Below are 26,632 nucleotides of genomic sequence, written 5' to 3' on the forward strand. Positions count from 1 at the left end.
TCGGCTGGTCGTAGCGCTGAGGAGAGCGGAGCGGAGGAGACTTGGAGGAGTTGGAGCTCGGCTCTTCCCCTCCCCCCGCCTCACCCCACCCGCCCCAGCCGCCCCCTCCCTCCCCGCTTCGTCTCCGTCCTGCCGGGGCCCTCTCGGGGGCCAGGCCCATGGCTCCTCAGAAGCACGGTGGAGGTGCGGGGCCCAGCTCGGGCTCCGCTGGCGGCGCCGCCGGAGGAGGAGGAGGTGGTGGCGGCGGCGGCGGAGGCGGCGGCGGCGGCGGCGGGGGGTTCGGGAGCTCCGCCGCGGCGGCGGCGGCGGCTCCCGGCGGCAAATCCGGTGGTGCCGCAGGCGGCGGCGGTGGCGGCGGAGGAAGCGGCTACTCGGGCGGTTCCTCGGCCTCCTCGGCGGCGGCGGCAGCGGCGGCGGCGCTGCCCCCCGTCAAGAAGCCGAAGATGGAGCAGATCCAGGCCGACCACGAGCTCTTTCTTCAGGCCTTCGAGAGTGAGTACCGGGCCGGGGGAGGAAGTAGGGGCCCGAGCCGGCGGGACCGGCTGGGGCCGCCGCAGAAAGGGCGGGAGGAGGAGGGGAGGGCTGTGGAGAGTAGGGGCTTCCGGGGGTAAACATGGTCGGGGGAGGGAGGGAGCTGGGACCGGGGAGGAGGGCGAAGGGGAGTGGGGCTGGGGGAGGAAGGGGCTCGGCCGGGGAGGCGGGGGCCCGCCGGGGCTCGGGCGGAAGCGCGAGGTTCTGGGGGCCGGTGTGGGGCAGGGCGGCGAGAGGCGCCCCGGGCCGGGGCCCGCCGAGCGGAGGGCGGGTTGTGTCTGCGCCCAGCCGATGAACTTGGTTGCTCAGTAGCAGCTCCCATCAGGCTTTCGGGGTGGCTGGTTCCCTTCCCTCCTCTAACAGCCCTTGGAGGCATGGGGGTGTTGAGAACGAGGAGACTCTTCTCCCCCTTTGGCGACTGCCATTGGAACCCCTTTCAGGGGCAGGATGTGATTAAGACTTCACTGTACTTGGTTTTTCTTTGTCTGGCCATAATTGTCTCTTAGTTGAGATTTCATATTGGAAATTGACCTTTGCGACCCACTCATCACCCTGTGGCAGTGCCAGATAAGAGGAGAATCCTCTTGGATGCACCAGAAAGTTGTTTATGGAAATCTGCTTTGAAAGCACAGTGTAGCAATCAACTTACGTTGTACTGAAAGATTTCTGTGTAATTGCTAGGATTTGAAGGACATTTTTAATGCCATATTAAATACATGATCCTGTTTTAGGATTGGTGCTGTCACTGCTTATGCTCGCTTGCTATAGACAGTGACAGTGTTTCAGAAAGCATTGGAGTTTTCGGTGGTGTCTCAAATCCTTACTAACGTGGAGTCCTTTGAATCTTAGCCCTGTTAACAAAGCTCTGTGTTCAGTAAATACTGTACTGCAAATAGGTCAAGTGGCAAATGAGTTCTAAGAGGTTTGTTCAGTGTCCGCGTCCAAGATGCAGGGGAAAAAATTCCCTTGCCCATGCCTCAGTCTGTCAGATCTGTGCAGGTAGCGATCAGGAGTAAGTTACCAGTGTAAATGTATCGTGGTGTGTTAACTCCACAGTGTGAATTATATGGGAAAACTGCAATAAGTACATAGTGGATTAAAAAATCCTAACAAATGTAGTATCGAATCACATTCTTCCTTCGTGTTTTTGTCCCTTTTCAAGGTCATATGCTAGAAAAAGATAAGGATTCGTTTTAAGTTTTTGCTGAATAATAAGCACTTGAGAAACATGTTTGCTTGCAGGATGAAATGTGTGTTTCAGAGCTTTTCTACTTGGGAAAGCTAAATTTGAAGCAGCGGTGTGCTGTCTTTAAGTTAAATTACATTCTTGTGAGTGTAATTTGATGTTTTCATACCTGTCTAAATTTTAATCGTGTCATGCTTTTTTGGAGACTAAAACCCCCCGAGATACTGCTTTAAAAGTTGTGACTACTTTACATTTTCACTTTCTAGCAAAGTGCACCTTGCTTAATTTTTCTTTTCCATCTTTCATCTTGATGCGAAAAACACAGATTTCATTACCATCATTTGCATTAAGCAGAATTTTACTGGTTTTCATCAGGCTTCTGAAAGGAAATACGGAGAATTCTAAGATTTCGTTCTCTAATAATATGTCTCTCTAGTAATAGATTATTCAGGGTCTTAACATTCGTAAGTGTTCATAAGGCTGAATAGTATATTTAAAAAGTGATAAAAGATATAAAATTCTGTGTTCCTTCACTTTTAATCTCCGAATTCCATAAACTAAAATAAGGTTTCCAGCTATTTGAAATAAATGTTTTGCAGTCATCTGAAAATAAAAGTGTTCTATTTCTTAAAAAATAGTTGTTTGGTTTTCTTTATATGGGAAATGGAGGCAGTGTTAACAGCCGTAGCACAGGAATCAAGGTGTTCTTCATTCTCTGTTTCTCATCATTTAATGTGTTTTATCAAGACATTTCCTAATTTCTTGCTGATATTACCTAATGAAATAGGCTTTATTTCAGTGTAAAAAGGGTGTATTTCAGTTTAGATTGGAATTCTCGTTAGATATAACCTGATCCAGACAAAAACCTTTTTTTGTCCTGATTTAACTGAATTGGTTGAAACTAAACTGAAGCTTCTCTTTTCTGTAGGCAAGTCTTTTGAACTTTGGTTATTTCACCTATTTCAAATGATGCTGCACTTTCGTGTCTGTACTGCACACAGCTGTATTGTCTTTCCTCTGTTTGCTCTTTGAAGCAGTGGTTGCTATACCAGAATCAACGTTTTTCTGTTCCTATGAATGTAAAAGGGTTTTGGAAATTAATTTCATCTTGTAGAATGATCTGTAATGTGTCATAGTCAACTGACAGTCTCTGTTCTTGTTTTGGTACCTTGTGCAAGTGACCTTGGTACTTTCCAGAAGGATAAAACAATCAGATACCAAATTGTCTGACTATGTAAATCCAGTGTACTACTTTGGTATTGTATCACACATGTTCCTTAACTTTGTGAAGAAAATTTACCTATTTGGCAATAGGTTGTAATAGATTGAGTTTTTTTCTGTGCTTTTATGATGTAAAGCCTGTAAGAAACATACTTTGTGGAAAGCAAGAGCAGTCATAGTTGAGTTGTGACTACTGATTTATGGTAGCTTAAACAAGAACTTGCTTTGTGTTGTACAGCAGGTAGAGTAACCTTTAGCTTGTTAACTTGGAGTTACTTGGACATTGTGGTCCTTCATTTAGAAGGTGACTTATATGATAATTATTTTAAAGAGCAAAAACATGCTAAAGAAGATATTTCTGTATCAATGTAAGGCTCTTTCTGGAGGTAGAAGGTATGTTGGATAACACGTATTTCTTTTTCTTAGAACCAACACAGATATACAGATTTCTACGTACACGGAATCTAATAGCAGTGAGTAATTGGTCTTTATCACTCCTTTACTTTGGACTTGTAGGAAATCTTAATTAAAGCATAACCTTTTTCTTTGTTTTCCCCCTACAGCCAATATTTTTGCACAGGACCCTCACTTACATGTCCCACAGAAACTCCCGAACAAATATCAAAAGGTAACATTGTTTCTGAAAAGTAATCCTGAAATGTCAATTCAGTAAAAAAGAGTCCAAAAATAGTGGAGGACGACATCCTCGTTTCATGTGGTGTATCAGACATGACCTTTTCTTTTTGAAGAACTTAAATATATATCTCACTTCACAATTGATTGTGAGACCTAAGAACTTTTCTGCAATGTGAAGGGTGTGTGTGACTTTATGCTTGTGACTCGTGTTGGTGCTGGGAGTACTCAAATGTGGAGAAATACCTACAGAATCCTTAGTAATTGTCCTGTTTGTTTTTTGTTTTCATTGAGAACTTCTTAAAAAACAAACCAACCCATGTAACATCTGAGCTTTTGTAATGAATGGTGCTTGATCACAATCACATGAAACATTTTGTTTTAAACTGTAACCTAAGTGTTTATTTAAAAAAAACAAACAGAACTATTGGTTTTGGTATTAAAATACATAAATACTGAAGAGTGAAAAGTGCAGTGTGTGCTATTTATTAGCAGAATTGCAAAGTCCTTTCAGTTACTTCCTCTTCACTGAAAATCGTTTGTTAGTTTGGACTTTTTTGTAGCCTGAGCACTTACTTAAAAATAATGTTTTAACACTAAAGTTCTTAATGCCTGGGAACAGTTGCTGTGGGACTGAAATACTTAATCATGAATGCTTAAGGAATAGTAATAAAATCTGATTACGCAGACAATTCTAATTTAAACTTTGTATCTAAGGAAGATAGTCTTGGAATGATATGTTGAGCGATAGAATTTGCATTTTTCTTATTTCAGTGTAGCTTTTATTTGGCATTCTTGGATGTTATTTAATGTTCTTGCCATTAGCTATTAGTGCCAATATCACTTTTCCTTCAAGCTGAATCCAGAATATACATCTTCGTGTACTTAGGACAGATAATGATAAGCTTTATCTTTTTTAAACTTGAGCTTGCTGCTTACTTTTTCTTTCAAGAGTTACCAAAGTGAGTGTTTTGCTTATTTTAAAATAACTCAGAGCTAAATTTTAAAGACTAATGTTCAGGTTGGTTTGGGTTTTGTTTTGGTTTTGCCTTAACTAGAGTTGTGCAACAGGAAGTTTTTGCTTATAGCTTATATTAACTTCTAGTTGATTGAAATGCGTATGTTCTACCTGAATCTGTTTCTTTGGATATCTGCTCTAGTTGCTGGGAAACAAGGAACAGTACTTTCGCATGTACATTGTGTTGTCCGCTGTTCCAAATTCCAGTTCAGGTTCAGCTGCACGAGTAGTTTCTCTTTGAAAAATACTGATTTTTCTCTAGTTCCTTTAACGCTTTGTTTTAGAACTGGGATTCTAGGTAGGTAGTGTTCTAATAACAGATGTTAATAGCCATTTCAGTCACTAGTTCTGACAATATTGAAATAATTCTGGTAATTAGGTCTAGGAAGATTTAAGTAAAACACTTCAGTATGTTTCCTTTATAAGAACAAATTAATGCATCAGAAATGAGGTAGCATAATTGGAGGGATTAAAAACCCCAGAAAATAATTGTGAAGTATATTGTTCCCCTCTCCCACATTTCCATACTCTCTCAGTACTGTGATCCTTCTCTTTCAGCCTAGTTAAAATCACAACAGTTGGAGTTTAAAGTTAGTTTAGACTATTTAGATGTAGTGGCAAAACAGTCTCAACTGAACTTGCAGAGGAGGTTAGCAGGGTAGTTGTTTGCTGATCTGTGCTGGTAAACACTTTCAGATATGTACAAGACCTTAACTGTCATTCTTTATTCAATAGAAATAATTAAGGTATGTGATGGTGTTACTCTGGTGGAAAAGGGGACTCTGAATACACAAACTAGAGTAGAAGGACCTTCTATAAGCTTTTACTAGGAAAAAAAAATACTTACCTGGCTTCAATATAGTAAAAGTGTATTAGTAGAGTTCTCGTTGCAAAGAAGTATCTTTTGGAACTGCATCGTTGTTAGCCTGCTTATGCGGGCCATGACTATACATGTACCTTTATTTATTCTCTCTGGAACTTGTTAATTTCGCCATTTTTAAGTGCTGATCATTGTTTTAATTGTCATTTCTGTAACCAGCATCATACGTATGTAAAGTATAAAAAATTTACCTCCAAGCTTTATAGAACTTACCTATCACAAGAGTAATTATAGCTCCACATCTTTTATCTCTTATCTCTACAGTAGTCTGAGAAAAATGTCAGACAAATTTTATCATGTGGGGGTAGGGAAGTGAAACTGCATTTTTACCAAGAAATTATCCATTGATGTTGGTCTGTATGTTTAATACTGAGAAAGTGTTTCTAAAGACCAGAATGCTTAGAGAAGCATTGGTAGGCAGTAAGTTAATATGCATGTGTCAACTTGGGCTAAAAAAGTATTGGAAGTTGCTGCTTATCATTGGAGATGTGATATGCTTTGGTCAAGTGATACTTGATGGAGAACTGAAATGGGCTTTCAGCCTATAGGTCTGTGTTCAGATGTTACTGTATTGTTAGGCCAAATGATGGGACTGGAAATAAGTTCCTAACTCTTAATAAAAAGTTATTTCCATGCAATGAATAATTTATTTATTTATTGGCAGGGTAATGGTACGCTGGGATGTGACTTTTAATACTTTGCTAATTATTACTGTGCTTGACTGGAATAAGAGTGGGTGGAGAAAGGAATGTGCAAGATGCACGTACTTGTAGCACAAGTAAAAGCTGAAAACCCTGGGTGTTAGGGATGGTTATTACAAAAACTTTGTTTTATCTGATATACCTGGGAACATAAAAATAATAGTTTAGTTTAGAGGAATTTCTGTAATTTTAAAGTTTTCTTAAAATTAACGTTAAAGGCAACAATTTGGATTTAGTGTGGTTTTTTGTTGCTATTTTTATTTTTTCTGAGAGATCTTGTTTTAGGAGGACTCTCTTCTTCTGTTGACTAACCTGAGTTTGAAATTAGGAAAGGTGGTGCCGTTCTTTTTGAATCAATAGTGCTTACAAATATTAAATGCAGGCTGTGTCAGATACTAGTATGTCTTATGAAAGATTGTTAAACTTTCCTCCATTCCTGAAACATGTTTGTCTCTTAGCTGGTTTCTGGCTCATATTCCAGTCATGACATAAGTTTGCTGTAGAGCTCTTTTAAGCAATTCTCTATAGTCTGAAGAAGGCTACTTACTGTTCTGCAGAACAGTGGCTGGTTTTGATGAGCTTGGACAAAGTGAATGCAGAGACTTTTACCTTAGAATCTGAAACTTTCCAGAAATTCCTGTTTTAACATCTCTTGCTTCAAAGCTGAGCCTTGCAATGTGCGTTTTAATAATCCCACGTGTTAGTGTAGGTGAGTCAGTTCTTGAATCTGTCATCTCTGTGAACCTTAGGCTGAGTAAACCTCTGAATCAGTGTTTACTACACAAATCATAATGATTTTTGTCCTTGTTATCTGGCTGTAGCCCTGTACTTGTGTTTCTTGTCCAGTGCTACTATTAGTCACCATGTGATTGGTAACTTAGTCATTCAGATGCATTTCATGCTGAATGTGGACAGTGTATGACATCAGTGTTTCTTCAGTCAGGATATTTCTGTAGATGATGCTTCCCATATCCCCAGAGTGTGTCATCGTTGTTCCCTTCACAAGAAATCCAGTATTTGGCAACAGTTTATGTTCTTTCTTCATTTTTCTAAAGCATAAATATAAAGGAAGGATGCCCTCACAGTCTGCCATTGTCACTCTAGTGCAATTTTTTTGCCATCTAGGTCGAAGTATTTATTTGCCTTTAAAGTAAAAAGGCTGTTGTGAAACCACTGAACAACTTCTGTTCATGAGTGAACTTTATTTAGCAATGAACAATAAATTGTATGTATGGTAGAACAGGCTGAACATATGAGCATGAACAGACTGGCGTCAGAATTACGGAGAGAAATAATTTGAAGTGATTTTTCTCTGTGACATTGTTTCCTGTGAGTGTGCTCTAGAAGTAGCTTCAGAATTTGTTGGTTTTTTGTATCATGTGTATTTAATATAACTTTGTGGAGAAAGGCTTTATCTTATAATTAGGTGGTTTGGTCAGATGAGGATTTAAGCGTTTTTCATTATTATCAAGTTTAAAATAGTAATTACTGAAGAGCTGACACGTAAATTCCTAGTAGGTGTGTCACTACAGCAGGAAGACTTTCTTTGACCAAAGGTGAAATGTGGTTAGACATGGTCATGGTTTTAATTCTTCGTATTCTTTTGATGCTGCTTGAGAAGCTGTATTGCAGTTGTGTCCCTACAAGATGGGTGTGCTACTGTGTATAAAAAGGGTACTTTCTGAACAGAAAGCTAACATTGTATAGACACTTTTAGATTAAAAGCCAAGTCAAATGAATTTTCCTGTTATATATGATGGGAGTAGTGGCTGGGTGAAACTATTCTTTCTGCTTTTTCTTCACAGGAAAACATTCAAAGTAGATGACATGTTATCAAAAGTAGAGAAAATGAAGGGAGAACAAGAATCTCACAGGTACTGTCCTGCATACGTATTTGTGTATGTACAAATGAGCATGTGCTAAATCAAAAGTCTTTGATAAAGTGATAAGAGTAATTATTGGAAGCAAGGTACTTACTGTTTGAAATGTTGCTTCCGAAATCTTAAAATGGGTGTTTGTGCACTGGTCACTTAAAAACTTCAAGAAAAACAACATCAAGAAAAGCTTTCAGTATTTGTCATGCTTAAAATGTGTATAGAAGCCTCAAATAGGTATTTGCCATGAGTAGCTTTTCCTAGTGCTGAAATAAAAGGGTATGAAAAGCATGTTCACTGAGAAGTGATGTACTATACAAAACGTTTGTGATGAGTGTGATAGATGATAACCATAACAGGTTTTTTTAAAGTGCATCTTTTCTGTATGAGTTAAAGCCCGAAGCTCGTTGTGACAGTGTATATGATGGAAATTAACCCATCAGTTCTCAGACTTTCAGGATAAGCTAGTCTGCTGTTCAGTCAGGGATCTATTTTGGTCCTGCAGGTTGGCTTTGTGTTCTGTTTTGGTACAAAAACTGTAGAAAATTTGCGAAAACGCTTTAATGTACTGAGTAGATGGTGAAATGTAAAGCATTCTGGATGTTTTAAAAACTAACCGAAGTTGCTGCAATGTGTGAAGACCTGTTGAAATGTTTTTTTTTTGTGGTGTTTGCTTGGGTTTTAAGCAGCTGTTCTTTTTGCATAGTGTTTGCAAATAGACTACTTCAGAGACAGCCATGCCTGACAGTTTAGTGTCAAGCAAACATAAATTTTGTGTTCTAAGAAGCTGTACATTTATTTTTCTTAATTATCTTTTGTTGTATATATCGTGGGTACTTGCTAGGTAAATATCTTTAAGGATAAGGATTGTGTTGAAATAAAACAGAGTATTGATTTGTGTGTTGTTTTTCTGCTTTTAAAACTATTAAAATTCTGCTTTAGTCTAGAATTGGTCTGGAAAAATAATCTGGATGAATGATGCAAGTTGCTGTAGACGCAATCTTTTGAGTCCTGAAGCTATTGGCGCTTTCACTAATCCTGTCCTTGCTCTTGGAAATGTTTGTGTTTAAAAATAGGTGTTGAATCTCAGGTTTTATCTTTCTGAGAAGTCAGTGAAGGTGATCAAAGTTGTATCTGGAGTTATAGCATAACAGACGATACCTTGTTTAATACTGTGTACTTCAGAAACACTTAAGTGGTTTTGAAACCCATTGTACTCTAGGTGTATGAATACTTGCTTTAAGCTGTGATGTATTCTGAATTTAACAATTTGAAATGAAATGCGTCTGCTGTCAGCAGAATACTCTTGAGAATACTCCAGGCTCTGAGCTGCAGTGCTGCAAAGCAAACCAGATACGGTTAATATTTTGATTGTGTATGTCATGGATGATGTGGACTTGATGTGACTGATAATCTTTCTTTCTAAGGCAATAGCTTCCCCGTTGTAAAGATTCTCCTCACCAAACTGAAAGTACTTGTTGAAAAAAGTTCATTATCAAGTGCATGGTTCAGGGTGAAGTTCTAGAAAGTTTACACCAAAATTATTCTCTGTTGCTGAAGAATGTCTGGGAAATGTGTTTTGTCTGCCTGTGAAGGCAAGAGCTCGTGTTGACAATGCGCTGCTACTGTGGTGTTTAAACCTCTGATTTTAGTTATGGATCAAGTCACAGAGTACACAGAGACAATCAGTGTCTTTAAGAGAAAACTGGTCTACAACTTTGCATCAATTGCAGTTGCTGTATCCAGTCAATTTGCAAGTTAGAAAGAAGGACCACATCATTATAATTCTGCCTCTTCTCTAGATCTGTCCTGAACATCAGTGAATGGAGCAGCTGCTGTGAGAAAAAAATAGTTATTTGTTCTAACGTTTCCTTTCTTGTTTTTCTGTTTAGCTTATCTGCTCATTTGCAACTTACGTTTACTGGGTTCTTCCATAAAAATGGTATGTTTGCTAATTCCTTCATTGTACTGTTAATTTGTATAGCACCTTTGAAATTAGTGTAGATCTGTGAGGGGAATAGTTGAATATTTTTAATATTGGCTGTTTGGACACAGATTTTAAGTTAGTTAAGCTCAGGCTGTCCCATTAGTTATAATACTTTCAGTAGCACCTGAAATATGCTGAAGAGTAATTATGATGTTAAGCAGATGAACTTTGGGGGTTTTAATTGAAACAGTGATGGAGAAATACTTGAAGTCATCATCCATTCAAACTGAAATAGGCCTTGAGGAATTCCTGAAGAAAGTGATTCCATGGGAGTGTGTCTTTGGGGTGTTTGGAATACCTTTAAAAAACCCCAAACCCCAGGCTTGAAGTAGTTAGAAAATTCAGTGGTTTTAATTTAAAATAGAAGTGCGAGAATAAATTTTATTAAGTAGAGACTAGAAATGAGGCAAAGGCCATGTCAGTGGTTATAAAAGCAATGGAAGTGGTGTGGTTGTTACTTGCAGTCATTTAGTTGTATCTTTTCTGTACATAAGGCTTTACCTCTCAAAACTGGAATGTTGGACTTCACAGAAGAGAATGATGGCTTCTGTTGCTTTAACAGAAGCAGCAGTAACATGTTTTGTGCTGTAAACTCGCATCCCTAAGAAAAAATAGATTATTCTTAAAATGAAGTAATGTTGCTAATTTTTCAGTTAAAAAATATTCTTAATGGCAAATTAGTCTTTGGATGTGCAAGCTAATACAATTCATGTAACAGGTTCTGTACGTTTTTCTGGATGCTGCTACCCTCAAAGTAGCAGATCTGCTTAACCAGATCTATTCAGTAAGGTATTTGAAACTTAGAGTTGCAAGTGTCTAGATTTCAGAATCATTTCTGTATTAAACTGTAATATTAGTCTGAGAAAGATGTTAAAATCTGTAGATTAGGAACCTTCTGCTTCTGGATCTTCAGGATATTGCTGGTCTGAATGGATAGTATTCATCTTGTCTCTGCTCTCAAGAGCTTCATGTTATATGTTGCCCTCAGTATTTAAGCTGGTAAACCAGAAAAGATTTTTGGGGCAGCTAATGCTAAGAATAGGGAAGTATAGAATAAAGGGGGAGGGAAGGGTAAGCTGTTGTGTTTTAAAATACCCAGTGGATAGCATGGTTGTTCCATCAATTTTGCCAACAGTCCTTTTTCTTTGAGCAACCTGCTCTAGTGGAAGGTGTCCCTGCCCATGGCAGGGGTTTGGAACTGAATGTGCTTTAAGGTCCCTTCCAGCCCAAACCAGTCTGGGATTCTTACTGCTTTTCTACTACGTTGTGATATGACACAGACATGGGCTGTAGTAGATTTTTCAAGGTGTTAATGTATTTAATGCTTTCTGTGTGTTTTTGAGTGTCCAAATTGCGTGACTCTGTACCTTTCACTTCAAGAGAATACTACAAATAGAGGCTGATGCTCATTTGTACCATAGCAAAGTATATCACTAACATAAGCAATGTATTCTGTAGTGAATATAAAATACAGAAAATATTTAAATTAAGCTAGTGCAATTAGTATGTTTATTTGTCTGGATAAAAATTATGCTAGAAACTCTTGAAACTGAAGTGTGGTTTTGGTTGCCCCTCCCTCCATGTGAGATGGACTAAGGTGATGCCATTGTGCTTTTTAAATTAAGCCCACACTGACAATTGTAAGATTCCAAAACAGCAAAAATAATTTCTTATTGACTCATTCAGTTTGGGCTAATCATTGTGTTTCAGAATTTCTTTTAGAAACTGTTCTTTAACCATATGTGTAATTGGATTTTATCTTTGTATTTCTTCCATATGAGGGCACATTTTCAGATAAACATAAATCCACATGATTAAATGTTCTCTTACAATACAATGAAATTTATTTTGTGAGACAATTCTTAATTGGTATTGCTGATCCTACTGCTGAGACTGTGAAGGCAAGTCTTATTTTCTAAGACCTTTTTTTTCAGGTTCGAGAGTCCTTTAACAGCTATTCTGCATATACTTAACCTTGCATAATATTTAAGGGGTATTATTATTTTGGGGTTTTTTTCCTGTCTGATAGCATCTGGATCTTAAGTTTTGATGCAAACCAAATTCTAGGTTTGCAAACCGTAAAGGAAAGAAAATACGGGAACTAATGTGACTCGTGTCACTAGTGTATTCTGACTTGCCTTAAATCTACCAGTACCCTTTTGCTCTGCTATAAAACAGTTTTGGCAATACCAAAGGTAGCAAGCTTATTCCTTAAACATTGGTGATCAACTATGCTTTTAAATCTGCTAGTATTATAATAGTTAGGGAGCATATGTTCTCAAGTGGGAATCTTCACTAAGACTGGGGAGAATTACAACTTAAAATTTGGCTAGAGGTCTTTGTGCCTGATGGTACCTATGGTTTAAAAGTAGATTTACACCATTTGCGGATGGATTTACACCGCTAAATAGATGTTCACCTTTTTCAAAACTGAAAATATTTTTCTGTTTAGATAAGCCATCACAAAATTCAGAGAATGAACAAAATTCTGTAACCCTGGAAGTACTGCTCGTGAAAGTGTGCCACAAGAAACGAAAGGTAAAGATGATTTGACAAACAACTAATATACATTAAAGCAAAACGATTACCTCATTCTGGAACATGTAGTGAACATTACCATGCAACAAGGTAATGGTGAAATGATGCTTCTCTTCAGATTTAGTCTAGAATAGATTAGTTCTTAAAGTTGTTTTCTATTGACTGGATAAGGATTCTTAAGAAGCAGATACATATATATGTATATGGATGTTGCTCTACTTTGTGAGGAAAACCTGGAAGTTTTAACAAAGGTTTCAGCTTTGTTCATTGAATGCAGTTTGCTTGGAAGTCAGACTCACTCATTGTGAATTTTAGCCGCCTCTATTTTTACTTCAATTTTTTGTATCAAACCATTAAACTGTTAATTCTGTTGCTATGTCCAGAGGCGAAAGTAAATCAGGCAATCACAAAATCATCAAAGAGTCTGTCTCTTGTCTTCTATGCCTTTTTCACTTTTGAATTAAAAGGAATAAGTTGGTTTGGATTCTTCAGTCATCTGCCAATTCCTGCCTCTTTCCTTGCTTTTTCTGTACCTATGTTTTTTACATTGATCATCTCATTTATTGCAGATTTTAGCTTCTGTGAATCATAAACAATTTTCAAGGCGTCTTTGAATTTGCTTGCTGTTTTAGCTGTGTTTGTTTCACACCAGTTGGCAAATTATCTTCACAGCTAGGGGAATATGGGAGGCTCAGTAACACATGCTGTAATTTTTAACCAAAAAGAGAAAGATTTGCAGTCAGAACTTTGTGTATTTCACCCAAGAATGTTAAGCTGTTTTAACATATTTTTAAGAGTTAATACTGCTTCTAGCCAATTTTGTTACTTGCTAGGGTATGGATATATATGGTAAAAGCAGGAGGTGCTGATGGTTATTTGAAATGCTTTGCTGCAAGTTGCATACTTAGGCCATCTTGCCTTGTTTTTCCAATACTACACAGTATGCAATGATCTATTTAAGAGATGCTGAATATAATAAATCCTAGGTAAGTGGTTCTTTATCTCCCAGATATTACAAAGTGCACTTTGTAATATTGGAAGGAGAAGCTAGGAAGCCCTTGAAATATATATATAACCAAAACATTTAATTTCTTTAGGCAAACAGAATTAAATTAGTATTAATGGCTGTTCTGCAATCTTTCTGAGTGCCTCATGTTAGTGTTAATTTAATCACTTAGAGAAAGATGGCTGCTGCCAGAAGTGGTTATAAAATGCCAGTTTTATTTACACATTCAAATCTGTGGTTTTACATTTAAAACCTGGGATTGTTACTCCAGATTTTTTAATTTACATCTGTTACAAGGCTTGTTTTCAAAAAGATGGCAGGATGAGTACAAACCAGAAATGGTGTAAATTTTAATACTTAATTTCTCTCCTTTGTATTCTAAAAACCTAAACCTTAGCTTGCTTTCTTTCCTGCAGGATGTCAGTTGTCCGATAAGACAGGTTCCTACAGGTAAAAAGCAGGTGCCTTTAAACCCAGACCTCAGCCAAATAAAACCAGGCAACTTCCCATCGCTTGCAGTTTCCAGCAATGAATTTGAACCAAGCAACAGCCATATGGTGAAGTCTTACTCATTGTTATTCAGAGTAACTCGCCCAGGAAGAAGAGAGTTTAATGGACTGATAAATGGCGAAACTAATGAAAACATTGGTAACTTGAGTCTTTAAATATGCTTTTACAAAGGTTTCTCTTGCAAGCATGTATTCAGTTGTCTTGATGTGCAACATAGGTCATACTCTGAGAAGGGCCAGTAATAAGATGAGGAATTGAGCTGGCTTTCACCTGTTTTCAGTCTTTTTCAAGAGGAGGATAAAATAGAGTTGGCAGCTAGAAACTGTGCTTCTATTTTTGTGTAAATTTAAGACCAATTTTTACTAATATTTCATGGTGAAGGTGTGAGGTGACACTGTTGGGAGGGTGGGTAATGTAAGAGAGCCCTGTGGTTGCTGAGACTATCATTAAACCTCCAGCAACACTGATGGCTACTGACTCAGCTGTAGGTGCTGGCATGGTGTCTCATCAAAACTAAACGACTAGCCAATAAAGAAAATAGCTTTTAGAAATTTGTTGTTGTTTTCTTAATCTTATCAAGACATGATGTGTTCTAGCCTTGGAGAGTGCATGTAGAATGGAAAACTTTCTCACTTGTTTATAGCTACAAGAGGAGAAGATCAAATACCAAATTATTTATGCTGACAGAGTAGTAAGAATAAACTCTAAACATAGATGAACATACCAAAAATATGATAACTGTTAAGCTAAGTGCTCCTTCTGTTGCCATTGAGGTGTTTATTAAATACTGTGTCCTTTTCTGTTGTATGGCACATCTGACATTATCAACAGTCAGTTGTATTCTACAGTTGCACAGAGCTGTTTGATCTTTTGATTTTGTGTTTCTATAATAATGGAATACCATATCTGTTGTGTACAGATGTCAATGAGGAGCTTCCAGCTAGAAGAAAAAGAAACTCTTCAAATCGTGAAGATGGGGAAAAGACATTTGTAGCACAAATGACTGTATTTGATAAAAACAGGTAATATTATCTAAAATAAATATTGTTTCTGTTAATAGTTAGGGATTTGTTTAGTCTTAAATCTGTGCTTTGTTTTCAGTGTTGGCTGTCCTTGGCTGCATTTTTAGCTGGTACTTACAATAAGAGCTTAGGATTGTTGTCTTAAATAAAAACTCTACAGGTTTCGTAGTGCACATTTTATGCTTAGACCTGTTTAGTGACACTTGTAAATAATTTCCTTTTATGAACTTACGCATCAGATTTTCTCCTCAGTTTTTTGACAGATGTAATTCCTGGTTCTGTTGCAGATCAGTCGCAGCATAATTAAAAAGTAAAATAAACAGTCTCTGAAATAAGCTACTGCTTACATTCTGTCTGGTGGCATCATTTTCTCTGTGCCCAGATTCCTGCTGGTGCAGTCACAGATATTATCCTGCTAGCATGTAAAGAAGAGATCAGTTGTCCATTACTATGGTGAAATCAAACAAGTAGTTAAAATCATGTCGGTTTGCTAGAACAGAACAGTTATTGCTAAAGCAGGAAAAAATATGAGATGATTTGGGGGGGGGTGTCTTTCTGTTTGGGATTTATTGTTTTCGCAGGAAGATTCCCATCACAGTATTAATTGTGTATTAACAATAGCTTTCCTACATCTCTTGGAATCACTTGGATGGAGGCTTTTTTGTCAAGTGTTTGACATTAGCCAGCTTTTTCATTATGGATGGTGTTCACCTGTAGGTTCGCACTGAAATGCCAAATGAATTTGCCTGAAAATCTGCCTTTTTAGGTTCATGGAAACTTAATACTATGAAATATATTCTACATTTTAATAAGCAAACAATAAAATTGAGCTGGCTTTACTCATAATATGTGCTTTGTCTTGACAGACGCTTGCAGCTTCTGGATGGGGAATATGAAGTGGCCATGCAGGAAATGGAAGAGTGTCCCATTAGCAAGAAAAGAGCAACATGGGAAACAATACTTGATGGGAAGGTATGGATTGTTTTAGTGACAGAAAGACCTGTCTCACTTAAAATGATCTGAATTAAGGTGGAACACCATTCAAAATGCAGTCAGTGGTTGCTCCTCTGAAAGAGGATCAAATTGAACAGGAAATTGTACTTCTTCAGGATGTATGGCTATAAGTTTTAATTTAGCTCTCAGTTTAGAAAGGCTTTGGCTATGCTAGATCATTAATAAAAGCAGTGTTAGCTTCTGTAGGTGTGGCAGCTGCCTCTTTCAATGACTTGTGAATTTGTCTTATAAAATCAGGCAAATTCAGTGTTTATTACTGTAATAAATTCAAGTTGGACAAATTAAAAGGAACAAATTACAGAAGCAGAATATTTTAAGGAAAGAAAGAGGAAACCAGAGCTTTCATAGATGTGATCTTGTACACACCTTACACACTGCATCAGCACTGTGATGTAGTGAATGCAGGTGATTTAATGCACTTACACAGTCACATGCTCCCATGTCCTGGGGGAGTATTGGTTGTAGTGACTGAGAAGAATATGAAAATTCTATGTGGTTGCAAAGTAGTTGTGTATCAATGTGATTGTATAATTACGAAAAACAAAAAAAGAGATGAGCCAAAGTGGATAGAAAACATACAGTTAAAAGCTCTGGTGTCCTGGTCAGCCTTTACCTGGAATACTGCTTCTGATTCTGTTAAACTGTGTGCAAGAAATTGAAACTGAAAAAAACAGAAGTGGCTTTTAGGAAGATCCTAGGAAGAGATCCTCCACATGTAATAATAAATGCATATATCTAAATTGCTTTAACTTTGCTCAGTTCAGACAGGGATATGATTGCTGTCAGTTGTTGGGAGAATAAGAGAGGCTTTTCATACTCCAAAGAGAAGAGACAATAGCCGTGGCCAATGTGTTTATCACCGAGATCTAATAAGCACATTGCCATTGGCTTTCTATCTTTGCAGTAGCATTTTTGTAAACTAATGAGACCTTAAATATAATAAAGAGCTTTTAAGATGTAATTCAGTAATCTCATTGATAAATTTAGGGTGTGGTATTTGATAATAGGAGTTTGGACTTCACTCAGGTTTCTTCTATTTCTTCATTACTATTAACTTGGTAACTGAGTGGAATATAAGAATGTAACCACAGGAGAATATAATAATGGCATTTCTACAGCAGACAGTGGTAGTGGTACAGTTTTTAAAGTTTGTGTATTACTATACAATACTGGACCCTGGAACTAGGAGTAGATGTGAGTAGAAAGAGAAGTCCGTGGGCAGCAGGCTGGTGGGTAATGGTGCAGGAAACTGCACAGTCGTCGTCTTCAGCTTTTCTTTCCTTGTTTTTTTTAGTATATCTAAGTCTGTATGCTTATGTTGAGAGCACAAGGACTTCAGGTGATTAAAATTAATTACATGTCCCCATTCTGTGTATTCTTGTGTTTGTACATGGGAAGACACTAATTCTGCTGTTTTACTTCTGATTTCCCCCTCAGAGATTGCCTCCATTTGAAACATTTTCTCAGGGACCTACACTTCAGTTTACTCTTCGTTGGACAGGAGACACAAATGATAAGTCTACAGCTCCTATAGCCAAGCCTCTTGCAACACGGAATTCTGAAAGCCTCCCTCAAGAAAACAAGCCCAATTCTGTTAAACCTACTCAGACTATAGGTAAGCAAACTTTGGGTTTACTGCTCAATAATGATTTGTTTAGCACTTCAGTGAGTCAGGAAGCCTGAAGCAGAGATGCAGCTACTTCAGGTAATCTTAAATATGAAAAAGCAAAAATGAATGGGCTTTGTATTCCATATTTTGAACGTTTTTAAGGTGAGTTTAAAAGCTAAAATGTGACATGTTTGAAGTCATGACAACATTGAGGTGATTATAGACAACACTCATAAATCCCGGTGTGAAATAAATCGGGGGTGGAATCTGTGAGTAGGACTTACAGGATTGCCTGCTTTGCTCTACTTACTTTAATTACTGTTCAGTTTAGTTCAGTTGCTTAATTTCAAATTTGTTACTGTGTTTCTTCCTTGTTATTCCACAGCTTAGCTTAAAAAAGCTGCTACTGAATACTTCTGATACTAGATAGAAAAGGCACCTTTGACCATTGTGTCCTTTTCTTTGACAGCAGTTTCCTGTCATATTTAATCTGAGTTAATGGTGGGAGGGCTGGCCTGGACACTGTCTTTCTTTTGTCTTGTTCCCAGTTGTTTGTAACTTCAGCTTGGAATGTTGTGTTGGCAGGTGAGGCCTGGGACAGCTGGAAAACTTGTATTGTACAGAGGACAACAGGCTGCTCCTGCTGTTCGATCACCTATGAACGTACCTAGGCCCAACTGGCACCCGATTCACTTCAGAGTAGTCAGTATTCCCAGGCTTGTCAATAGACTGGGACTGCGTGATTAAGGAAACTTCTAGGTCCCTATTACAGAAGTAATGATCTAAACTGCAGTGGTTGTGTCTCCAGGCTTAGTCCCTGGGGTGTTTTACCTAATCTCAGGGATTGCAGGTACTTAGGATGAATGGATGGCAACACACGAACATGGAAGTATTTCCAATAGAAGAAAGGCAACAGAAGCAGGGAAGTACTTGAACTTTCACTGTGAAAGTTACTGTGTTTTCTCTTTACTTCCTTGTTCCAGGCCTCCTTGTGTTTTAGTTTCTTGGAGACCTATATTGTAATTTGTTAGGCAGGTTTTGTGCTCAGACTTGCAAAAGAAATGGCAACATGTTGACTGACTCTACAAAGTGTTAGTTATCTACATAATAGATACGGAGGCTTTGAGGATGTGGCACGGCTGTACTGCTGAAACCTATTTTTTCTTGAATCAGAGAAGATAAGTATTTTAGTCAGATGGTAAAGTTACAGCAGGAACCACCTTGCAGCATACAGGAATGTATTGTGCAGTGTTGTGGAGTATTTGATGATTGTGCTTTCAGTCTCTGAATACCAAGAAAAAAGGTGAGTGAAAGTAGTAGGAAACTTCTATCAGAGGTTCTGATAGTAAATGAGGAAGATCCAGTGCATCTTTCCCAAGGGTGTATGAATTTGGTGTTGTCATTTTATTCCCAGGGCAGAGCAGTGGAATAAAAACATCAAAGACTTCCTAAATGTGGCAGCTTAAGCTTTACTGTAATTACAAAGTGCTCAAAGTAACTGAGCTGTGGAATTCTAATTGCTCTGATGTGGTGCAGGCTGAAGTGTGAGGCCTCCTCTCTTTTTCATACAGAGAAAGGATGAAATTTCTCTTGTTCTCCAAAATATTACATATGAAATAAGTGCATCTTCTAAAATGTCTTGTGTCAGTAGAGATAATAGTTGTTTTGCCAGCTTTTCACCACTCAGAAGCAAGTAGGTGTCATTATTTGGTTTCTCCTGAGGTTAGATTTCTAAACCTCCTTTGATGTGTGGAGTTTTTTGTTAATTGTATAGGATCAAACAATCTTACTGAGATTAAAATACATGGAAGAGGCTTAGAGGCAACTGAGCACTGCCGTTACAAACAGGAAGTGCTTGAGGGGTAAGAGTTAAGGGTTAAAGTTTCAGTTACATATTTTGTATGATACTTGCATTTCAGACTGTTATCTCTTGTGTTACTTGGCAAACTTCTGACGTTGAACTTGAGCTGTATTTGCAATGCAGCCATCGGAAAGCAGTGGGGTTTTTATTTCCCAGCCACTGCTTTTAGCTGTACCTAAAGAATTCTCTGTTTGCATAAATGGGGTAAGAAAAATGCTGCTTGTTACCTGAGTGTTTAAGTTACCTGAAGGGTTCTCCAAAACTGAGCCACATCTGGTGTTCAGATGTGGCAGGTTTGCCTCTAGGTTGGTGGAGGAAGCTGAGTGTCAAGACTTCCTTGTTGCTAATAGGAGCTACTTAGGTCAAAGTACACTGGAGTAACCCATTTCCTTCAGCAGCAGTGTGCCCTGCTCAGAACTTCCATACTTGGGTAGAATAACTTCTTTATTTTCCCTTTTCACCAAAGAAACATATGTGTCTGTGTGTTTTCAGCTGTGAAAGAGTCGCTGCCAACAGACCTTCAAACAAGAAAAGAGAGAGATGTTTTAAATGAACCTCGACAAAAGTTGAGAATATTTTACCAGGTATTGAAAATAAGCATTAGGGGGAAACTAGAATCTAAACACTTCATGCGATTAAAATGCTCATTTCTCTTCTGAGTTGGGTGGAAATTTCCATCTGCCTTTTCAGTGGATGCCTTCAGGGGTCTCAGATTCACATATTAAGAACCATTCCACATACTACTTCTTACAGGAAGTGTTTTTGAAAACTAATCTTCCTGGGGGCACATCTGCTGTTCCGAAATACAAAGGACATCTCTTGTTAGACATCTGGAGGGGGACAGGTGGTCTCCCTATGGGGGAGAAATTCTTGAGATACCAGAGTTTGAGTACACTGAGCTGGTGTAGTGTTCCCAAGAACTTACTGTTACTGTAGGGGTCTCCTGAAATTAAGTCCAGCTTTGGTTTGGGGGTTGGGAAGTGAATCAATGAAATGCATTTGATGCTAATAACTGCCTATTGCTTTGTTTGCATCAGTTCCTCTATAACAACAACACGAGGCAGCAGACTGAAGCCCGGGATGACTTGCACTGCCCATGGTGCACACTGAACTGTCGGAAGCTCTATAGTTTACTGAAGCATCTCAAGCTTTGCCACAGCAGATTTATCTTTAATTATGTTGTAAGTAACCTTGTACTTCAGCAGTGTGAAACACTGCGCAGTATGTCACAGATACGACATATGCAGTGATTCTGTTTCAAGCCTATTCAGTTGTAGGACTGTATCTACAGGTTAAATGCAGCATCCTGTGGATGTTTGCATGCTACAGGGGGGAGGGAAATTGTGGGTTTGATTATATTTATGTGTATATATATATATATAAAAATGCCAATCACTGGAGGATGAATTCTGACTATAGCTGCTGCTTGTGCATTGATGTACTTTTATGTGATGCAGAAGGCCATGTCATCTCCATTTGGTTGGAAGTGTCTTGAAGCGTTAGGAAATCCAGAAATGCTCTAATTTCTAGGGTTAGCAATTTTCTGCTGATATTTTCCTTAATATTATAATTAGTTCTGTTCTGAATTGGTTTATATAAAACAATAAAATGGTACAGAGCGAGGAAGCTTTAGTATAATTTGTTTCTAGAGGTTAAAGTTATTTGAGTGTTGCAAAAGGAAAATAGAGCCGTGTTGGGTTATTGATAGGGTGACATTTAAGGTATTCAGAATTGAAAAGGCTACTTGAATAAACTGCCTGATGTATTCTCATTCCTGTTCACTAAGTACCTTTGCAATTATCTGTTCCAGTATCACCCAAAAGGTGCTAGAATAGATGTTTCCATCAATGAGTGCTACGATGGCTCCTATGCAGGAAATCCCCAGGATATCCATCGCCAGCCTGGGTTTGCCTTCAGTCGCAATGGACCAGTCAAAAGAACTCCTATCACACACATACTGGTTTGCAGGTAGGGAGGTGGAAATCAAGGTCCATCTGTATTTGTGTAATACAGCATGTGGACTGGAGTTGCGAAACCCAGGGATTTCTGAACCTGTAGGTCCACATGGACTGTGTTAAATATCACTGTTCTTAAGTGCAGTGTTTTACAACTAAATAAACTGTAATTGAAGGATGATAACTTTGCTTGTGATTTTTCTACATCTTTTCAGTTGAGGTACCTATCCGGAATGGTACAGCTCTTTTTAACTGCCTTGTCCTAAAACTTCTCTTCCCCAAGAGATGGAGTGTGGATTGGAGCAGAGTGTTGGGGTTTTAATGGGGTTTCTTTCATTGCTGGCAATTTCCTCTCCCATGACAGTTTTGCAAGCTGAAGCTTAGAAAAAGAACTGGTATTAACCAATTACAGTTCTTAGTAATTTCATACTTTAGGTAATGGTTGAAAGCAGTCACTTGTTCTACCTTCTGCCAGGCCAAAGCGTACGAAAGCAAGTATGTCAGAGTTCCTTGAGTCTGAAGATGGAGAAGTAGAGCAGCAGCGAACGTACAGCAGCGGGCACAACCGGCTGTATTTCCACAGTGACACGTGTTTACCTTTGCGTCCACAAGAGATGGAAGTAGACAGTGAGGATGAAAAGGACCCCGAATGGCTGCGGGAGAAAACCATTACTGTAATTATTCCATTTATACCTAATTACTTTAAATGGATTGTGGTTTTTAAAAGCTGGTCTGCAGTTGTAGGGAACAAGCAGGGATGTATTATGAAAATGAGCTTTAAGAGTAAGAGAATTTTGTGATGCTGAGCCACTGATGATAGAAATTCTTGGTACTTTCAAGTATGTTTGTAGTTGCAAAGTCAGCTCAGTCACGTGTCCTAACAGGTTCTCATTGTTTTGGCTGGTTTTCTCCTTCAGAGGAGATGCTGGTGTCCCAGGAGCACGCAGTGGGGTGTGCATAGATTATGGAAGTAAGTAAGTGTACGTTCTGTGATGTATAGGTGGCAGAAGTTGAATTTTAGGTGTGCTTTGGCTCCTTGTCAGCAGACGTGCAGTTCTGATGGGTGTGTTTGTGTCTTTTGTCCTTTCTCCAGCAAATTGAAGAATTTTCTGATGTTAACGAAGGCGAGAAAGAAGTGATGAAACTATGGAATCTTCATGTTATGAAGCACGGGTATGTTACTGTGCTTAGTTTTGATACAGATGAATTATGTAGAATTGGTGGACCATTTTGCACTGCTGTTTACCAAGTACTTAAAGTTCAGTTCAGTTGGTTAGGAAAGGGCCAGTAAAGGATAATTTAGTGTTTGAAGTTCTTAATTGTTCTTGTACCCCATAGTCCTGTGCCTGCGGAGAGAAAAAACACTGCAGATGTTGAGACTGGAGTAGAGGGTCAGTGTAGTTATATTGATAAACCATGTCATAGGGCATCTTTTTGTGTCTGAAAGTGCTCTACTTGCGTAATGCTGGCTTTCTGGTCTGGCAGGTTTATTGCTGACAATCAAATGAATCATGCCTGTATGCTGTTTGTGGAAAACTACGGACAGAAAATAATTAAGAAGAACTTGTGTCGAAACTTTATGCTCCATCTAGTCAGCATGCATGACTTTAACCTCATCAGCATCATGTCCATAGACAAAGCTGTTGCCAGGCTTCGAGAGATGCAGCAGAAGTTGGAGAAAGGAGAATCAGCCTCCCCAGCGGATGAGGAATCTTCTGAGGAACAAAGTGGGACGACAAATGGATATAGTGAAAATAATCTGAGAGAGAGGATTTCGGAAATGGATGGCATCTCAGGTGTCACAAAACAGAGCAAGAAACAGAAGCTCTGAAGTCAGAAGTCAATTGCCATTCAACGGACAAGCATTGAAGTGACATTCTAGGGTGTACGAGCTTGATAAAGAACTACACACAGAAATACAGAGATTCCAAACAGGCACTGCTGGATGGAAGTAAATGATTTCAACAAGGATATTGTTTTAACAGGGTTTCTATTCAGTTAATTATGCAAGTACTACATGTATATCGGTTTTGGTGATGTAATGACAATATTCTAAGAGTTTGAGCATGAAGAGCAATATGAAAATCTTTTTGTAATTTTAGTAATTAGTGTCTTAAGAACTTTATGGAATTTACATAATTTAAATATATGTAAAACCGTTTTTATATTAAGATTTTTGCATCTGTATCTGGCTGTTTTTCCTACCATGAAGTTGTGGAACAGCGGGGAAGGGGGATTGGGATACAGGTTCTGCTTTACTTCTTTAGAAATTCTCCACTTAGCTTTTTGTGAAAACAAGGTCTCACTATTTAAAGTTTAACCTTGATCCTTGTATTTGAAATCATTTATCAATTGGTCATAAATTACAAAGTAATGTTTCCTTACACTAAAACTATCAAAGTTGGTGAACTTTAGCACTTCCTTTGTCTTGTGCCTGTTTGGAGAGATCTTGGCTTTTCCTGTTACAGACACAGTGAAGTCCCACCTTGGCTTTTTGAGGTTACCAGCAGTTTGGTTTTCGTGGATAATTCTGATGTATTGATCGCCCAGTGTACCATTTTAAACTTGAACATTAGCTCCTTTATATTTTTATTACACATTTACACAGCTACACAAACGATTTGATGTGTAAAACCCTTTTGACCGGGGTTCCACATCATAGCGTGCCATGCTAAAGCCCAGAGTCCATAGTCAGTATGTAGGCATTACGTGGATTAACTTCCTCTGAAGTTCATGCCTGCTGTTTGCCTGAGCACAGACTGCAAGTCCAGGCCATAAGGTTTAGCTTTGGCTTTCGAGATGCCACTCTTGAGGGAAAAATGCACTGTAAAATTGGACCAGAAAATGTGTTGCACTTCTTACGTAAGTATTCTGTGATGTATTGTATTCAATACAGATACTAAGATGCTGACTAAACTATATTTGAGCAGTTTTGCACTGCTGTTAACACATTTTATGCATACGTTTACAGATTTTTTCCAATGGAAAGTGGTTTCACTACTGGTACAGTATCAGCACCGAAGGGTTTATTCCAGCAAGCACTGTGGTTGAGTGACATCACCTCAATTTTTTATTATCCTTTAAAATATTGCATTTTTCATATTCTTTATTTATAAAGGAACAATGCTGCTGTAAATACAGGTATTTTTAATTTTTTATTTCATTCCATCACCATGAGATGCAGTTCCCTGGTTGTTGAAGGGGTAAATAAGCTTTCTAATGGTGTCTTCATAAATTTATAAAATGTAAATACTGATTTTGATGGTCCTTAAGATGTGTTTAACTGTGAGACTATTTAACTAATGGTGTGGATGTGATTTGTCATCCAGTATTAAGTTCGTAGTCACTGATTTTTGTGTACAAAATAAGAAAGAGGGAAACTGCAGCTTTCATTACAACCTTCTTGAATTTGCCAGCTCTCTGAGTTTTAGCAAACTCCAAGTACGCCTCTGGATCGTCCATCGAGCATTTCTCTCTGGCTTTAATTTGCTAAAGCTGTGCACATATGTAAAAAAAAAAAAATAGATTATTTTAGGGGAGATGTAGTTCTAGAATTATTGCTTATGTCATTTCTTAAGCAGTTATGCTCTTAATGCTTAAAAGAAGGCTAGCATTGTTTGCACAAAAAGTTGGTGATCCCCCCAAAAATAGTAATGAAATTACTTCTGTCCAGTAAACTTTGTATGTCATGTCAATTTATAATAAAAGCTGAAAAAGTCCCTTTGTTTTCTATTTATAAAGATGCCTTTTCTATATGTACCTTTGATAAGAGTTTGAAGATGCCATGTAAGCTGGTTGAAAAGAATTGGAATGGTACAAGAGATGTAAAAAGAAAACCCCAAACCAAGAAGCAAAACCAGTTCAGTTGTTGAAATGAAACATTGTTTTTACATTAAATGTTTTATTTGAAAGAGGCTTTTGTACATAAAGTTCAGTAATATAAAATCTGCCATGATGGTTGTCCAGTCATTGTGTGTGCATGCAGAGAGGCCACAAGCAGCACCTTGTATTAACCTTCTCTTCTGCATGCCTTCTAAAATGTGAAACAGGTTCTTCCTATGCCAGATGTTACAATCTTAATGTTCTGTCCAGTCTTTTTGTTATGTTTAAGGTGTCTCCATAAATTGCCAGGTTTTCAGTGAGATTATCAAACCTTTCATTCTCCTTCCTCGGGGGCAGAGCTGAATACCTGAGCTCTACCTGCGAGCTGTTGAGAGCTGTAATTGATGTAACTGACAATGAAACGTGTCACTTGTGATGTGTTAAGACTTGTGTGTTTTACATGCAAGTGGGTAATGTTTCAAACAATGTACAAGATCCTGGGTTAAGTTTAAATTGGTATCAGTTTAAAATGGTGCTTCTTTGGGATGGTGCAGGATGGACACAAACAGAACAAAATGAGTTGGGAATTGCACTGCATTGCCAAATGGTGACTGTTGAACAGCAACCACTGAAAACCTTTTTCCATGTAAGAAATAATTCAGATACTGGAATACAGGCTATGACAGTCTGTGAACTTGACTTCAGGCCACAGTTCTCAGGTATGCTTTTGTCTGTGAAATTGGCAAGGTTCTTCTAATCCATCCTTTACTATGGTCATGGCAGATTTTAATGATGTTTTGTGTTTGGTGATCATCTTCACACAACAGGTCTGTGAACCCCGGGTTGGAACCTAACATTTGACTTGAATATTTAATTCAGTGCATTAAATACAACATTCAAAACTGTTAGATGGATTTGTTAACCTTAAGTGTATGTTGCTTTGAATGTGTCCTCAGTGTAGTCCTTGAGTTAAGTGGAGGGTGGGGTAAAGATCCACTGCCTGGCAGCTGCCAATAGCTTGAACTGTTGTGAGTACTCCACCCCAACCTAGCAGTTTGATTCTACCTCTGAGCATGCAATGGCCTTCACAGTGAAGTATTTCTCAGTTCACAGAGCAGTTTGGTGCCATCGTTGACCAGTGCTTGAGTGAAGGTGTCTGGCTGGTTCTAAATCTGATGCTGTATGGTTGACAACTGAGGACACAAGAGCTCTGGATGAGGTTGGTAAGTGCTGCTCCCAGGTTGCTGAATTTGAGCTGAAGGTG

At 38.4% G+C, this 26,632-nt stretch overlaps 1 protein-coding gene across 1 annotated transcript; it reads left to right on the top strand.

Moving 5' to 3' along the window:
- Positions 1-25,987, top strand: SUZ12 (SUZ12 polycomb repressive complex 2 subunit). Its single transcript, XM_080629516.1, has 16 exons — positions 1-492; positions 3,365-3,411; positions 3,502-3,566; positions 7,976-8,044; positions 9,937-9,986; positions 12,484-12,569; positions 13,992-14,223; positions 15,005-15,107; positions 15,974-16,079; positions 17,559-17,736; positions 20,084-20,175; positions 20,629-20,772; positions 21,402-21,559; positions 22,022-22,220; positions 22,640-22,719; positions 23,032-25,987. Exons 1-16 carry the CDS (start codon positions 159-161, stop codon positions 23,375-23,377), a joined length of 2,289 nt encoding a protein of 762 aa, XP_080485642.1. The 5' UTR covers positions 1-158; the 3' UTR covers positions 23,378-25,987.
- Positions 25,988-26,632: the final 645 nt, after the last annotated feature.

Source organism: Psittacula echo (genome assembly GCF_963264785.1).
Source record: "Psittacula echo genome assembly, chromosome: 14".
Taxonomy (NCBI): Eukaryota; Metazoa; Chordata; class Aves; order Psittaciformes; family Psittacidae; genus Psittacula; species Psittacula echo.

What these genes read in the sequence shown, in the direction of transcription:
- SUZ12 (XM_080629516.1), top strand. Translation starts at nt 159, where the DNA reads ATGGCTCCTCAGAAGCACGGTGGAGGTGCGGGGCCCAGCTCGGGCTCC. An exon ending in ACACACATACTGGTTTGCAG is followed by an intron (nt 21,560 to 22,021) that starts GTAGGGAGGTGG and finishes ACCTTCTGCCAG; the next exon opens with GCCAAAGCGTACGAAAGCAA. An exon ending in TGCGGGAGAAAACCATTACT is followed by an intron (nt 22,221 to 22,639) that starts GTAATTATTCCA and finishes TCCTTTCTCCAG; the next exon opens with CAAATTGAAGAATTTTCTGA.